This window comes from Calidris pugnax, unplaced genomic scaffold, assembly GCF_001431845.1.
Source record: "Calidris pugnax isolate Ruff unplaced genomic scaffold, ASM143184v1 scaffold188, whole genome shotgun sequence".
NCBI classification, from domain to species: Eukaryota; Metazoa; Chordata; class Aves; order Charadriiformes; family Scolopacidae; genus Calidris; species Calidris pugnax.
Genome location: NW_015091257.1, coordinates 3473531 through 3488185, shown reverse-complemented (window position 1 = coordinate 3488185; position 14655 = coordinate 3473531). Strand labels below are relative to the sequence as shown.

The following is a 14655-nucleotide window of genomic DNA, read 5'->3' as shown; positions in this document are numbered from 1 at the left end:
TCAATACTGAGCAATATGGACCACAAAGAGACAGAAGAAAGCTGATAAAAAGGTGAGATTACTCTAAGTAGAGAAAGAAGCTCAGGGGGAAGAGAAAGGAAGAAAAAGAAAATCTAAAGGGAAAAGGGGAAAAGGAGGAAAACACTTGAAATAGAAGAGGAAGAGCGTTGTAAGGAGGGGAATAAAAACGTGAAGCCATACATGCAATAAGAAGATACATAAATCAAAGGGAAATCCACATGTATCAGTGCAAATATGACCCCTGAGAGGATGACTCTAAGGAGCATCTCTTTTTAGTACCACAGGTCACCCTGGTAGCTCACACCCTGCTTGTACCCTGCCCATGTGTGGTCATTTAGCACTTTCAAGGTAATATCTGAACGCAGAAAAAAATTATCCGTAATCATATTTTAAATGTGGTTGCATAGTTTATTTTCAGCAGCATAAATGGTGTCCTAAAGAGAATACAGAAGAATTCATGACAAGGCAAATGGAAACAGGCTAGCAAGGATGTAAAAATTGAGCCTGGATACTACAAATAGGTCTGATCACCAAGAAAACACCTTGGGTGAAGTCCCACAGCAGAGCAGCAGTCCAGTTCAAGTCATGACTCTTAAAATGTTTATTAAAATCTGCCATACCATTGCTGGTACATCATTGTAACATGCAAGAGTCAGATTCTGCTCCGGGGACCACACAGACTTGAAAATCCAGAGCTGGTCATCAGAAAGCTCAACAAAACTAAGCTCTTGTTTGAAGAGGTTTATGGAAAGTCATAAAAGCTATCCAGGTGTGACACAGATTAGCTTTACCTCTCTAAGCTATTGCACCAAGCCACAGGCCCGCAGAAGAAGGAATATCTGCAATTCCAAACAAGCACGCTCTCAAATGTGGGTGTAGAAATCCTCACACAGATAAATTCTGTAGTTCATTGGACTTCTCCTTGTCAGAGTTACTACGAGATGCAAACATTTCTTCTTTGTTATTGAGCATGAATGTTCAAGCAGCATAGAAATTCTGTGGGATCCCTTTCACACCCAGGCCTGTTATCTGTTTAAAAAAATAAAAAATGAAAGAAAGGGAACAGATAAATCTCCAACTCAGTACAATGAAAACATTCAAGTGTTGTACAGCAAATATCATTGCAACCTACCCCTACATGGAGCGTGCCCTTCTTCAAGAGGAACACAAAGAGTCAATAAATGGACTTCTTTAGAGCTTTTTAAGATTAAGATCTTAAAGAGTATCAATAATTTTGCTAATTTACACGTTAACTGTGATCCTTACATGTTATCCTTATCTCCATGTTAATCAAACAAGTCATAGTAACTTTTAAGGTGCTCTCCCCATACAAGACAAACACAAGGTTGGAAAGTACTAATTCCCTTCCAGAACTGAAGAACTGAGGAACAGAGGTAAAAAGGTAAGGCTCATTTAATTCTCCTGTAAGGTCCTAAACTCTGCTGCTTGAGAAATCTATCAGTGTCCAGCCATTAGAAATCTGCTCCAAGCACTGCTTTCAACTAGAAGGTCCTAGATCCCCGACTAGATCTCCATCCCTCCTGGAACATGTCTTTATTCTATTGAAAAGCTGATAATACAGTTTGGGTTTTGTTTTTGTTATGTTTTGTTTTGTTCTGTTTTCATTTCCCCTCTTTTACAACCCTTCCCATTCATGCTGTGGTCAGCTTTACAAGAATAACCCCAATTTCTGATTAAGAACCGGATTTTACTCCCGTGATGTACTTTTTGCTTACGGATTGAAAAATGAAAAGAAAAACAAGTTTCAGAATCAAGAGCCCTGGAAAAAATTGTGAATCATTAGTTTCTCAAAACGTAGCAACCACTTTTAACAGACTAAAAAAAAATCCGAAAAGTTGCAAAATTTCACCCTGGTGAATTTAAGCATTTAATTTTTAAAGGAGCAATCTGTGTTGTAGACATTTAGATTTCCTGGCACAATTAAAAACTGAGAATGGAGTGAAATTTCCAAAACTGATGAAAATATAGTAAGAGATAGGAGCAAGACCCAGCTCCTTACAATGTATTACAGAATATGCTGTACAAGATAGACCCAGATCCACTGGCTGCCCTCAGATCCCAACTAGATAATGATGCCTGCTAACCAACATATTGACACTATTACTAGCAATTTCTCCAAATCTTCCCTCCAAATGCATGAGCAGCTGAGCAAAAGCAGCTGTGCCCGGCCAGGAGACAAGCAACACATCTGGACCAGCACATCAGGCAGGTGGGATGAGTGAGGGCATCCCAGGGCACCTCACTCTCAGAGCACGAGGCTTGGCAGGGCTGATGTATGGAAAGAAAGAAGATCTGCTCACCTTGAATATCTCTCCCGCCTGAGGTTCCTTGGCTAAGGTGGCCTCATCCAGTCCATCGTATGCAGAAGTCACGTACATTTCTGAGTAGTCTTTTCCACCAAAGCAGCATGAGGTGATCCTTGAAGCAGGCAGCCTCACAGTTTGGATTCTTTTTCCTGGCAAAAAATGTGCAATTGTTTCCTAATGTCCATTCTCTAGGGAGCACGTAAATATGAACGTACTATTAGTGCACATGGCACAGATGTGGCGTTTACTCAGAAGACATCTCCCCTTCAAACAGAGGCCATCTCCTAAAGGACAGTTTGTAGGGAAATAAAATTCTTTCATCTGCCTTATCTCTAGCTATTTTTCAGCCTCCCTCCTGTATCTGCAAGGTTTCATTTCCAAAAATGAAACAGTAAGTATTTGAAGCCAGGAAGGGCAGAGGCACCTGGGATGGCTGCCATTCCCTAACAGCATTTCCCAGTTAAACATTTCAATGTGGAAATTTTTTTCTTTTTTAATGGTAGGTTTATAATGTTTCTCACAGTTAGATATGCGGTGCTCTTTTTTTAAAAAAAAAAAAGTAGCATTATTAAGAAGTGAGTGTGTTGCATCAGCAAATCCTGGGAGCAGGGATGCCCGTCATCAGGGAGGCAGCATGGGGAACAGTGCTCTCCTCGTGATCAGGGCTTGGACCAAAAATGCTCATGGCAACCCATGAATGGGCACTAAACAACACCTCCTTATCTCACCTTCAAACCATTCCTCCTGGCTGCCATGCTGGCGGAGGCCTTACCTGTCTCTGGGTCTACACGAATGACTCTCCCAGCATCAATACAGGCCACCCAGAGCTTCCCTTCCGCGTCAATGCACATCCCGTCGGGCATTTTCTCCTCCTTTTCTAGATGGTACAGGAGTTTGGGGCAGGCTGCAGGGAGAGTTACGAAGCCGGTGTTACGTGGGCTGCTACCAGTTCTGTATCAGATCCCAGCCTAACATCTTCCACGCTCTTGGAAACATGTAAGTTCATTTTCTGTGACAAAGACGTGCTGCAGGATTTATATCACATATGCATTTAGCAGATGTGTTAAAAGCCTAACTTAGCCTGGCAGAAACAAGCCCCAGTTTGAGATTATACTGAATTAGGGCTCCTATTTTTCTACCAAGGAAGAGGACAAAATGCTTCTGTCGCTCTTGTTAACCCACAAACTGACCTCTGTACTGCGACTGCCACAAGCGCAGTAACTTCTCCTGGACTTTCATTGCTCATGCCAACCTGGACGTCTTTTTATGAGCAATACATCACATAAGTAGCTACTTGAATTTAAATATAGGTAATAAACAATCTTTCATGGGTAAAGATCCAGAACTTCTCTTATTTTAATGGCCAATCAAGCTACCCGTTTTGACTCAGCCTGGACACCAAGTGTTAGTGGTCCAGGCTGCAGTGCAGACAGGTCAGTGGGGACATGCACAGACCCTGGAGCAGTGCCCATGGGCAGCAGTCTGCCTGCTCTGACCCAGCGCCTTCTGGCCATCACACCACCCAAAAACAGAGGGTCACCAGCATAAAGCCAAGGCCAGGAAACTCAAATTCATTCATTTTTTTGTATTTGGGGGAGAAAAAATAGCATTGAATCTTCTTTAGAAAACTCAGCTCCTAAAATCTGTAGAAATAGATTTTCTCAGCAAAATGAGATCTGAGTAATGGTAATTATTTTGTATGATTTTCACCCATGATTACACAAAGGCAGTTCAGCCATTTAAATTCCCACGGAATATAACTGGATGATACAGCACAAAAATGTTTCACAATGTTTTGAAATGAGGTTACATCCATTTTGCTTGCACTTACATTTCCTTTTTGCAGATATTATAATAAAAAAAAATAATCTCTGTCTAGAAAATGAATTTATAGAATCATAGAATCGCCCAGGCCGGAAGGGACCTCCAAAGGCCATCTAGTCTGACCTCCCCGCAGTCAGCAGGGACACCCCCAACTAGACCAGGTTGCCCAGGGCCTCGTCGAGCCTCTCCTTGAATATCTCCAGGGATGGGGCCTCAACCACCTCCCTGGGCAACCTGTTCCAGTGCTCCACCACCCTCACAGTAAAGAACCCTCTCCTAATCTCCAATCTAAATCTGTTCCCCTCCAGCTTGAAGCCATTTCCCCTCATCCTGTCACTGCAGGCCTTTCTAAACAGGCTCTCCCCAGCCTTCCTGTAGGCTCCCTTCAGGTACTGGAAGGCTTTAAGTGAAATTTGCCAAACAACTGAAGGCAAATTTAATTTCAGAATTGGGAAACTTCAGTCACAATGATAACTTGATTCTTAAAATATATTTCTATGACATAGATGCATGCACATTCTGGATTTGTATCTATGGAGCTAGTACAATCAAAGCATTCCAGTAGGTGGCACTCAAGAATAAACAGCATCCTATCAGCTAATTCTCACTCTGCAGTATAAATGGCTTCTTCCCTGCAACTCTTTAAACAGCTCTAAATATAAGCCATCTACCCAGAAGGAAGTCGTCAAAAGTTTGCTCACCAAATACACCTGGTTTGTAACTAAACTTGAGAAAAAATCAGCCACCCTGCTGACAAGCTGTAACTGGAAGATATGAGGTCTGTCAGATAAATCACTGCATATCACACGCCCAGGTCTCGCTGCCGAAAGAGTAATAGCACTACTTGTCACCAAGTTCAGAAAAGCACGTGTACCGATCTTTCCAGTGTGCACATCATAGCTGAAGGCATGCACAGCGTATGCCAGGCTGTCGATGTGAAAGAAGGTCCTGTGGTCCAGGGACCAATCCAGACCATTGGAGATGTCCACCTGGTCTAACTGTTTTATTACCGAATGGTCGGGAAAAAGGGTATAGAGAGCGCCCTGCCGCCTCGCTCGGACCCCCGGTGCTGTCTCTTCTGCCATCGTGCCTGAAATGGAAACGGGAATGCTGGTTAGAAAGTAGGAGCTTGTTCCTCCTGCTTGATAAAAATTCTCCTCTGAGCATTACTGGGGTGTCCTGGGGAGAAAAGGACTAACCAGGTCCCATCAGGTTAATGATGAGGATGAGGAGCAGCTGCCTCCTGCAGAAGTGGTCCTGGCCAATGCAAGGACGAGTTTCTGTGTTGCCATGAGATTTAAGACATAGACACCAAGGACCCAAAGGAGCACCACAACGCACCAGGGGCTGAGATTTCACTCACAGCAAAAGCTGAGATACAGGCAAGCTTCAGGTGCTCTTTTGTTCTTGCTCTTTGTAGGCTGCTTTCATCATTTAAGTGGGCTGTGACCTTAAAATACAGGTGCTGTAAATCACCGTGGTCTCAGAAGCAAGTGGAGAATACCACAGTAGTGAGATTTTTTCCTCAATAAATTTATGCCTCAGTATTACACTCGTTATTTAGTTTCTGATTCTGTCTTCTCTGAAAAAGAGAGAGCTCTGCCACAACGGGTTGGGAGGCACACAAGGGGGGCATTTATGCCTTCTTTTAACTGTGACAGGCTGTCTCTGTTGGCCTCCCCTTTTAGAAGACCTCATGAGCTTGTTTTACAACGCTTGGCCAAAACCCCTGTCGAAAGCATTGATCCACTGTGCACAGCTAGGAAGGGGTGTGCCAAGCAGGTTTTTCTCTTTTTCTTGCCCTTAACTCTAGTGACGCAGCAGCCCTTGAGCACAACCACGAGTCAAACCAATTTCCTAGTTTTTGGCAAATTTGAAGTTAGAAGAAAAGTCTGGCTGGCAAAACAAAGACAGCCATTTTCAGGCCCATCAGTCGCTCTCCATTTCCAGCACAGGTTGCTGCGCTTGGCTCATCGTTTCTGTGGGAGGAGAAAAAGCACAGGGGCATCCTGGCTGCATTGCAACCGGTGGGAAAAGTCCCTCCTGCCTTTCGGAGGCTGGACATCTCTCCTCATGTCCCTGCTTCCCATGAGCTGACTGGGGAGGTTGTACATGAAAAGGTGTCAGCCACAGCTCATCTTCTGCTCTAGGAGATGCATCCTCCTCTATGTCTCCAGAAACTTTCCCACCTGTGTAAGCCCTTCACCAGCTTTTCACCTTCCCCGTAGGCAGATGTTTGAAAACACCATCTGCCAAGTAGAAGGGGAGCCTTTCTGCCAGAGAGCCCGTGTCGACAGCCTCTGTCCTCATCTAGACCAGAGGATGCAGGCTCCTTTGTCCTCCTCCATTGGGCAGCACCCAAGCAGAGCATTCACAAGACAGCTCATGCTTGTGACAGGGGCTTTTGCGGGGAACTCAACAGAGGAATTGAGAACATGGAATAAAAAGCACTATATAAAACACGTTGTAATTAGTTCCTCTTTGCACCAGGAGAAATTTCTGCCAGGAACTTACCAGCAAAAAACCTCCCCTTCGGATCCACTTTCCCGTCATTGAACCTGTTGTTGGGTTTATCCTGCTCAACCTCAAAGATGGTGGTGACCTCTTGAGTATCCCAGTCCAGAAAGGCAAACCTGGTCCCCAGGGCGATGACGTAGCCCCCGCACTGCCGCAACGCTACGGAGCCGACACGGGCATCTGCAGGTGAGAGAGAGCAGGAGATGGTGGGGAGCTCCAGGGCCATCAGTCAGCCCTATCTCTCCCCACCTCACTGAGGGCATCTGGGCTTGATTAGGACATCCCTGATCCAGGAGAGGCTGAGCTGATGCCAAGATCCTTCTCCCCTGGGAGCATTAGCACAACTCACCGGCTCTGTGTTCTCCAAATCCTTCCACCTTCTGGGCAAATACAGCCATTAAGACTGTACCCTTTTCTCTGCAGGTCCCAAAGGAAACATGCCTTCCCATTGGGGCTTAGCAAGGGCAGGCAACATGCATGCCTGAGTATGGTACCCTCTGCTCACCTGGCTCAGACCACACCATGCTCAGCAACACGTCGTGGGAGGACAAGGCATGTGGCCCCATGGAAATAAAGGAGACCACCATGCTGTGGGACTCCTACCAAGGGGTGGACAGAGAAGACTCCTAGGATGAAATGGTGAGTACAGACTCTTACCCACAGACACGCTCTGCACCTCGTTGGTGAGTGGGCTCCAGCGGCAAACTTTCTGTGAGTTAATGTCTACATAGACGAGTGCGCTCTCCCTTTCTTCCCAGACCGGGCACTCTCCCATCCTGTTCTTCTCCTTCACAACAGATTCAATTTTGATGGAGCAGGCCATGATCTGAGGGGAAGAGAGTTGGTAACGGATTTAATAAGAAGCTCTTGTGTGGATTTTCATGCAGAGTTTGTAAATGACAAAAACTTCTAAATCCCGCATGACAGAGTCATTTAGGAGGTTCCTGTGACATTTCCATGGCCTCATGGCTGGAACCGAGCTTAATAGTGCCAAGGAGTTTCCTGTGAACATTTCCATGGCCTCATGGCTGGAACTGAGCTTAATAGTGCCAAGGCTTCTCCTTAGCAAACCTTTCCTAGGCGAGAGACTTTAAACCTGAGCTGAGGCCTCCAGGCCTGCCTCCAGGCAAGGGAGTGCTGGGGGCACAGCCCTGAGCTGGGACCAAGATGTCAGCTGGGGTTCAGTGACCCCCCAGACCATGGGGAGGGACCGGTGGGCCGCAGCACTGATAGGTCAGAAGCCCTTTTGTAGAAAAGCAAGGCTCTGCCTTATTAACACAGATGCATTGACTTGCTCCATAGGAAGATGTATACACACCCATAATGGCAACCGCAGTGTGCCACCAGGGCCACTGCAGACCAAGGCCCTGTTCCCACACGGACTCAGTGTGAATATGCAAACCCTGGGGAAGGCTCCTGCCTTTGAAACCCTGCTGCTTTGTTTTCCCTCCACGTGTTTCATCTTCGTGAAGACTCACTGCCCCAGCCAGGGCTCCAACCCCTGCCGCAGACTCCGAATTTCACCCTTGTGCCAGGCTGCGGGGTGTATTACCCCAGTTGCTGCTTTGGGGGCAAAGCCACCTATGAATCTCCCTCACATCCTAGACGCCTGCTCCTCCTGGGGAGTGTTCATGCCCTTGCTGCTCCAACCCATGTCCCCTTGGGGACACCGGCCGCTCAGCCACCACCCCGGCACAGGGTGCCCGATGCCACATGTGTGTGTTCAGAGCCCCCTTTGATGCCCTCTGGACCAGGTTAGCTCAGCCCCTGGGCCTGCCCTGCCCCTGCTGCAGTGTGGGATGTGAGCAATAGCCTCTGCCATTCAGCTCCTACAAAAGAAAGGGGCCAACTCAACGTCACCGCTGGTGGAGACGCCACCGCCGCTGCACCCACGGCCGCTCAGCCACCACCCCGGCACAGGGTGCCCGATGCCACATGTGTGTGTTCAGAGCCCCCTTTGATGCCCTCTGGACCAGGTTAGCTCAGCCCCTGGGCCTGCCCTGCCCCTGCTGCAGTGTGGGATGTGAGCAATAGCCTCTGCCATTCAGCTCCTACAAAAGAAAGGGCCCAACTCAACGTCCCCGCTGGTGGAGACGCCCCCGCCGCTGCGCCCACTGGCCTCAGCACATTTTTTTCCTCACAGATCGGAGAGATATTTCTTGGGAGGCAGCCAGTCCCTGACATAACACTGTTCCTGTGGATTACCGTCTTCAAGCGGGCATTGTTTCCTAGGAGGTGAGCTGGTGATAAGGTTTACAGATAATTAATTAGCACTAATGCACTTCGAAGTATGTGGGAAGAGCCAGTAATCACCGTGAGTGGAAACACCAGGGCTGGGGACCTGGGATCTTCCCGGCTCCCCAATCCCAGGAGGCATGCATGGCAAGGAGTCACACAGCCAAGGTGGGGTCCAAGCAACCCATTTATCAGCCTGCAGTGACAGGACGAGGGGAAATGGCTTCAAGCTGGAGGGGAACAGATTTAGACTGGAGATTAGGAGAGGGTTCTTCACTGTGAGGGTGGTGGAGCACTGGAACAGGTTGCCCAGGAAGGTGGTTGAGGCTCCATCCCTGGAGATATTCAAGGTGAGGCTCGACGAGGCCCTGGGCAACCTGGTCTAGTTGGGGGTGTCCCTGCTGACTGCGGGGAGGTCGGACTAGATGACCTTTGGAGGTCCCTTCTGGTCTGGGCAATTCTATGATTCTATGAAATGCATCCTTCTCCCTTCCAAGAAAAATGGCCACGAGGGGCCAGGCAGCGAGCTGCTCTGGGCAGGCAAACACCATCAGTCTGAGGTGTAAATGAGGATACGCAGCAAGATGCCAGTAAAACCTCCTGAAACCTAAGCCATGCTGGAGCTGGAGGAGGGGGCTTTTTTTGGGCTAAAGCTTTGCGCCATGTGGCTGCCACATTTGGGACCCAGGGCATGGAGGCACAACACTGACTTCATGGTGTTGTGGTTCGGAAAACGCAGAGCTGCTCTTGCCTCTGTGGGAAGATGGGGTTCAACAGCATCCCTGGGGCTCCCACAGAGGCAGAAAGTTTCTGGATCTGCAGCCACCGGTGGGTATTTGTCTCGTTGGTGATCTCATTGACCCCAACGAGCCCTTTTAAGCCTTCCTCTTCCCACCAGCTCCCATTTCATTCACCGCTCCTTCTCCAGTTTCTGCAACAACAGAAACAGGGGCTTGGCAGATCAGCCGTGGTGAAATACTGATTCACAGCCCCGTCCCGCACGCCATACAGGGAGTACGCAATCACCCCATTGCCAGATTTCACAAGACACAGGCGGGGGAGAAGAATACTGATTCACAGCCCCGTCCCGCACGCCACACAGGGAGTACGCAATCACCCCATTGACAGCTGTTTCACAAGGCACAGGCGGGGGAGAAACCAACCCTCCCTGCACCATCTCCTCACTTACCCCTCTCGTGCCACCCCAACCCACCCTGTGATACTGCGGAGACCTGCCCTGTCCCACCCAGCCTCCCCGAGCTCCACATCCAGCCTCAGCATCTCTCCCCTCCACCAAAGAAATAGCTTCCCCGTGCTCCCTCCAAATCTGGAGAGTTTTTTTTCAAACAGCTGAATATGTGGGCTCAAATTCCACTCCCCCCTGTCAGCATCTCTCCCCTCCATCAAAGAAATAGCACCCCTGTGCTCCCTCCAAATCTGGAGAGGTTTTTTTCAAACAGCTGAATATTTGGGCTCGAATTTCCACACACACACACCCCCCCCAGCCTTGTTTTTAAGAAGAGGGGAACTAGAAGGGAAGACTTGCGCCTCGCTGGCTGAGGTTCCACTAATTTTGACAAGCAGCTGAAAATGGAGACTTCTAACAGAAAGGATTGTCCAACCCTGAGAGGCGGTGCTGCCCTCCAAAAGAGTTCCCACAACCTGATGGGGATACAGCCCCCAGCCCCCTTCTCGCCCGGTGACCCACCTCCTGCTGCACCCTCCCTGCTGGCACCCCATGGAGCTACGTAGAAGTAGGAATTCACAGAACACAGGATCTCACAGGGAAAAAAAAGAGGAAATGACCCAAAAAAGCCTCATTCAAAACATCCCGGCTTCATGGCTCCCCAGGCATCCTGCCGCCTGGCACCTTTCTGCTCCACACCTCCCACCCTGCTTGCCACAGCAGGGACCCACCAGAGATGAGCATGCAGGGGAAAAAAAAAAAAAGAAAAAGCAATTCCAAGCAGAAAGCATCAAATCCTGCCATATTCTCCCCAAACAAACCCCCCGAGGATAAAAACCATCACGTTCACTCTGCCTGTATCCTCTACGCAACCAGCCCCTCCGGCAGTGGGTTAGCCTCCTGGATTCACACCTAAAGCCCTCATGGAGAGCAGGTGTCCCTGAAACATTTTCCAAGTTAAACTGTTTAAAGTCATCAGAATTTGGAGATCGTAAGAAAAATTTCCTGGTAGGAATGAAAAACTAAAGCGAAAACATCCAGTCTGCTCTAAAAACTAAAACCTCTTTCTGGCAGCTGTTTGAAAACAGCCTTTCTCATCCTCAGTCCCCATCCCCTCCCAAAGGATCTGGACAAAAATGGATCATTTCAGTACCTCTGAGATCCGGGTAAAACACAAACTAATGACTGGTCTTAACCAGTTTCTTTGCTGTTTCTCTTCTCCTCACCCCCATGCAAACGCAGATCATTTCATTTTCCATTTCAAGCCAAGGCTTTGGAAAAGCCACCTGAAGCTTTTAACGTGCAGAGCGTGAAACAACTGGAATTTTAGAGGAAGAAAACTAAGGAATTTTAAGAAGCCTTTTTCCCTCGGTCAGCCAGCTGAGCATTTATCCCGAAGCTGGAGGACACCTGTGCGAAACTCTGCAGTTCATCACAACACCACACCTGCTGAGGAAAATATTGCGAGACCTGGGATGGTGTCTCTTTTCCAGCGCTGGCCCAATGAAACCGGCTGCTGTTTTCCCCCGACGATTAAAAATGTGCAATAGTTGATGTTATCAGCAGGGGAGCAGGGAACCTTCTACGGTGTGTATTCAGTCAGCAGTCACATGAACGATGAGGCACGGCCCAAAGCCCTTCTGAATGGTCTGGTTCCCAGTGCCAGCAGCAGAACATGTGATGGGGAAAAATCCTTGCTCAGTGTTTTCCTCATGTCATGAGAGTGGGAGAGGGAAACTGAGACGTTGCACCATTTGGTCGCCCCAAGGGTTTAGCCCAGTCTCCCCAAATTTAGGGGCAAATTAATATCTTGGATGACAAAAAGGGGTGGTTGATAAAAGATGGATGGGAGGGTTTTGTTGTAGGAGTCACTTTGAATGATAAGGAAAAGAATATTCGTGTGATTGAGGCATATTAGCATCATTAAGGCTTGGCTCCTCTTCCCAGCTGTGCCTCAACCTTCTTGTGTGGAAGCCTTCTGCTCTACTCCCCAGGCTCCTTGACTGGAATATGCAAAGCCCGATCCCTGCCTCGGCGGAGAGCTTTGGCAAGGAGCCTCTGTGATTGCCACAGATGCTGCAGGACAGTGAGATCTTGCTTGGATTTTAAGACTGTTTTTTTTTTTTCCTTCTTTGGCATCTGCTGGTTTTTTCGCCCGTGGGAGACAAAAGCAGAAGATGCCAAGTGCCTTCTCCGGCTCAGCAGAGGTAGGTGATGGTGGGTCACCTCCCCCCAGCAGCTGGTCTAGCAAGGTGGGGACAAGGGCAGGCTTGCTGTGGGGACAGCATTGAAGCCAGGCAGTGAGCCAAAGCCACCACAGCACTTTGGTGACAGGGCACCTCTTCGGGTCCTCCTCAGCAGCAAGGGGGGGGGAGGCAGGTGGCTGCTGGTGGTCACTGCCCCCACCACAGTCAGCGAGGGCAGAAGCCACCTGGGAGCAATCAGCCCCAACCAGCATCCAAGACAATGCATTTCTTTACTCATGCAAGGTTTTAATGAAATTAAATTTAATTTGAATTTGAACTTTAATTTGAATTTGATATTCAAATGATTCACAGGATGAACCTTTTTCCCAGACAAGCAAATATCCCAGATAGACCTAGTATTATCCTATCACAGTCACCATCAATTCAAATTCCGAGATTAAAAAATAACACTCCTTGGCCAGAGACAAATTCAACCACTTCTAGCGAAAAAGCCAGTGATATTTCCAAGTCAAACTCCTGCCAAGGTCGCTGTATTACAAGCAAAGTGACTGTGGGTGCCTTGAGGACCCTTCTCAGCCTTCCTGGGGCTCCCAGCCTGAGCCGTGGGCTCCATCTCATTGCAGCACAAACCCTCTGTCCCTGCTTGCTCTCACAATATCTTTCACATTACTCTCCACTTTCCTTCTTTTCACCTAAATGAGAATGCATTTTTTTTCCCCAATATTTTCAGCTGGAAGGCATATTCAAAAGGAAAATTCTTGTTTAAGATCATTTTAACTGTTTTCATTTAAAAAGAGAAGTGACTGGTTCTCAGGGACAGAAAAAAAAAAAAAAGGTCATTTTTTTTTTCCTTTCACCAAAATATTTCCCAAAGCGTTTTTTTCCTAAAGGAATTTTGGTGGAGAAAACCACATTTCTCATTCAGCTCATTCATTCTTCTGGTGCCTTGACTGACTTCCCCACCACAGGCTGCGGTGAAGTAAAACCATGTCAGGCAGCGGGATGAAGCATTTCCTTCACCACAACTTAAGAAAAAAAATAAATAAGACAAAAAAAAAGAAAAAGGGTGTGCTGCTTTCCCAGCGAGCAGCTGGGATGCTGGATCAGCAGCAGCACTGGGCAGGACAGCAGCTGGGAAAACGCTACAGATCACATCTCCCTGATTTATTTGGGTGGCTTCAAAGGCTCTGGGGACATCCCCACCACATTTTGCACCATCTCTTCCTCCCACCTCACCAACTACCAGCAGAAGTATTGCATCTCCCACCCTCGGCACGCCATTTCAACATCCTGCATGCCTTCCTTTCCAGAGGAGACACGTCTCAAAGGCTTTGTGGTCACCGTCAATGAGTGGTGCATCCCCGCAGCAGCAGGTGCATGTATTTGTTGCTAACCAGCCAGCTAATCTTTTAATTATTTCCACAACTTAAAGAGCTTGCCCCTGCCACGTGCTTCATTTGTTTCTAACCCTGCTGGGTTGCAAAGCAGAAGTTTAAAGTGAAGTTGGCCAAAGCTGGCCAAGTGCCCCCGTACCTTTGGTTGATGCCCCACCTCAGCGTCTCCTTCTGGGGTGGCTTCTTCTCTCCTTTCCCGCCACTTTGGTCTCCTCTGATACAAGTCTTCCCTCTTGCTTTTATAGTCCCTAGTTTTTATCAACGTAGCGTAGTTGGGAGAGTGTATCAAGGCATCAGCACACCACAAATATTAATGTGGTATTTAAATAATTGTATTTGTCTTCTGTTACCTACAGGCATGTGCTCAGACAATAGCTCCGAGCTTGTTACCGGAGCTTGGCAAATCTTTAGTAAATCTGTCGCTCCCCACTTTTTTTTCGCAACTCCCCAAGTTTCACTTGTGTTGCTTATTTCCCTTGAGGGTCCACCCCAGCTTTCATTACGCCAGAAATTCGACTTTGCATATAATTTGACTGCCCCCATCTCTTAAAGTCGTTCTTCTCCTAGACAGCATCATCTTCTCCCTCTCTTGGAGATACCGACAGGCAGGGCTAGAGCTAATGGGGACACAGTTATCAAACCCCCCCGGGTAGGCACAAGTGTAGCTACTCACCCCAGTGATATCCCGCTCGCTCCACCGCGTTGTCCCAAAGCAAAGCTGAGGCTTATCTTCTCCTGGCTTCGCCCTTTTGTAGGAAGGGCCTGGTCCCTCCCTGGTGCTCGAGACGGGAAGAACGGGAGCTCCCCGGGCAGTCAGTGCCGCCTGCTTTTATTCCTGCAGAGCTATTTTGCCAGCAAAGGATTACTCGAGGTTTACTCCAGCCTGGTTGGGAATAAATACGCTTCAGCTATGACTATAGATTTTGGTCACGAGGGTGAAGAAA

At 48.0% G+C, this 14655-nt stretch overlaps 1 protein-coding gene across 1 annotated transcript; it reads right to left on the bottom strand.

The window, feature by feature from the left end:
• Window positions 1-598: 598 nt before the first annotated feature.
• LOC106898779 (regucalcin-like) lies at window positions 599-14408 on the bottom strand. Its single transcript, XM_014960220.1, has 7 exons — window positions 14385-14408; window positions 7347-7515; window positions 6687-6869; window positions 5047-5262; window positions 3121-3252; window positions 2343-2497; window positions 599-1050 (listed from the first exon to the last, which is right to left on the bottom strand). Exons 2-7 carry the CDS (start codon window positions 7510-7512, stop codon window positions 1000-1002), a joined length of 903 nt encoding a protein of 300 aa, XP_014815706.1. The 5' UTR covers window positions 7513-7515; window positions 14385-14408; the 3' UTR covers window positions 599-999.
• Between the last annotated feature and the right edge of the window lie 247 nt (window positions 14409-14655).

Excerpts from the sequence above, each read along its gene's own strand:
- LOC106898779 (XM_014960220.1), bottom strand. The coding sequence starts at position 7,512 with ATGGCCTGCTCCATCAAAATTGAATCTGTTGTGAAGGAGAAGAACAGG. Across the intron at positions 6,870-7,346 it reads GGTGCAGAGCGTGTCTGTGG|ATGCCCGTGTCGGCTCCGTA; the intron begins GTAAGAGTCTGT and ends TCTCACCTGCAG. Across the intron at positions 1,051-2,342 it reads AGGCGGGAGAGATATTCAAG|ATAACAGGCCTGGGTGTGAA; the intron begins GTGAGCAGATCT and ends TTTTTTAAACAG.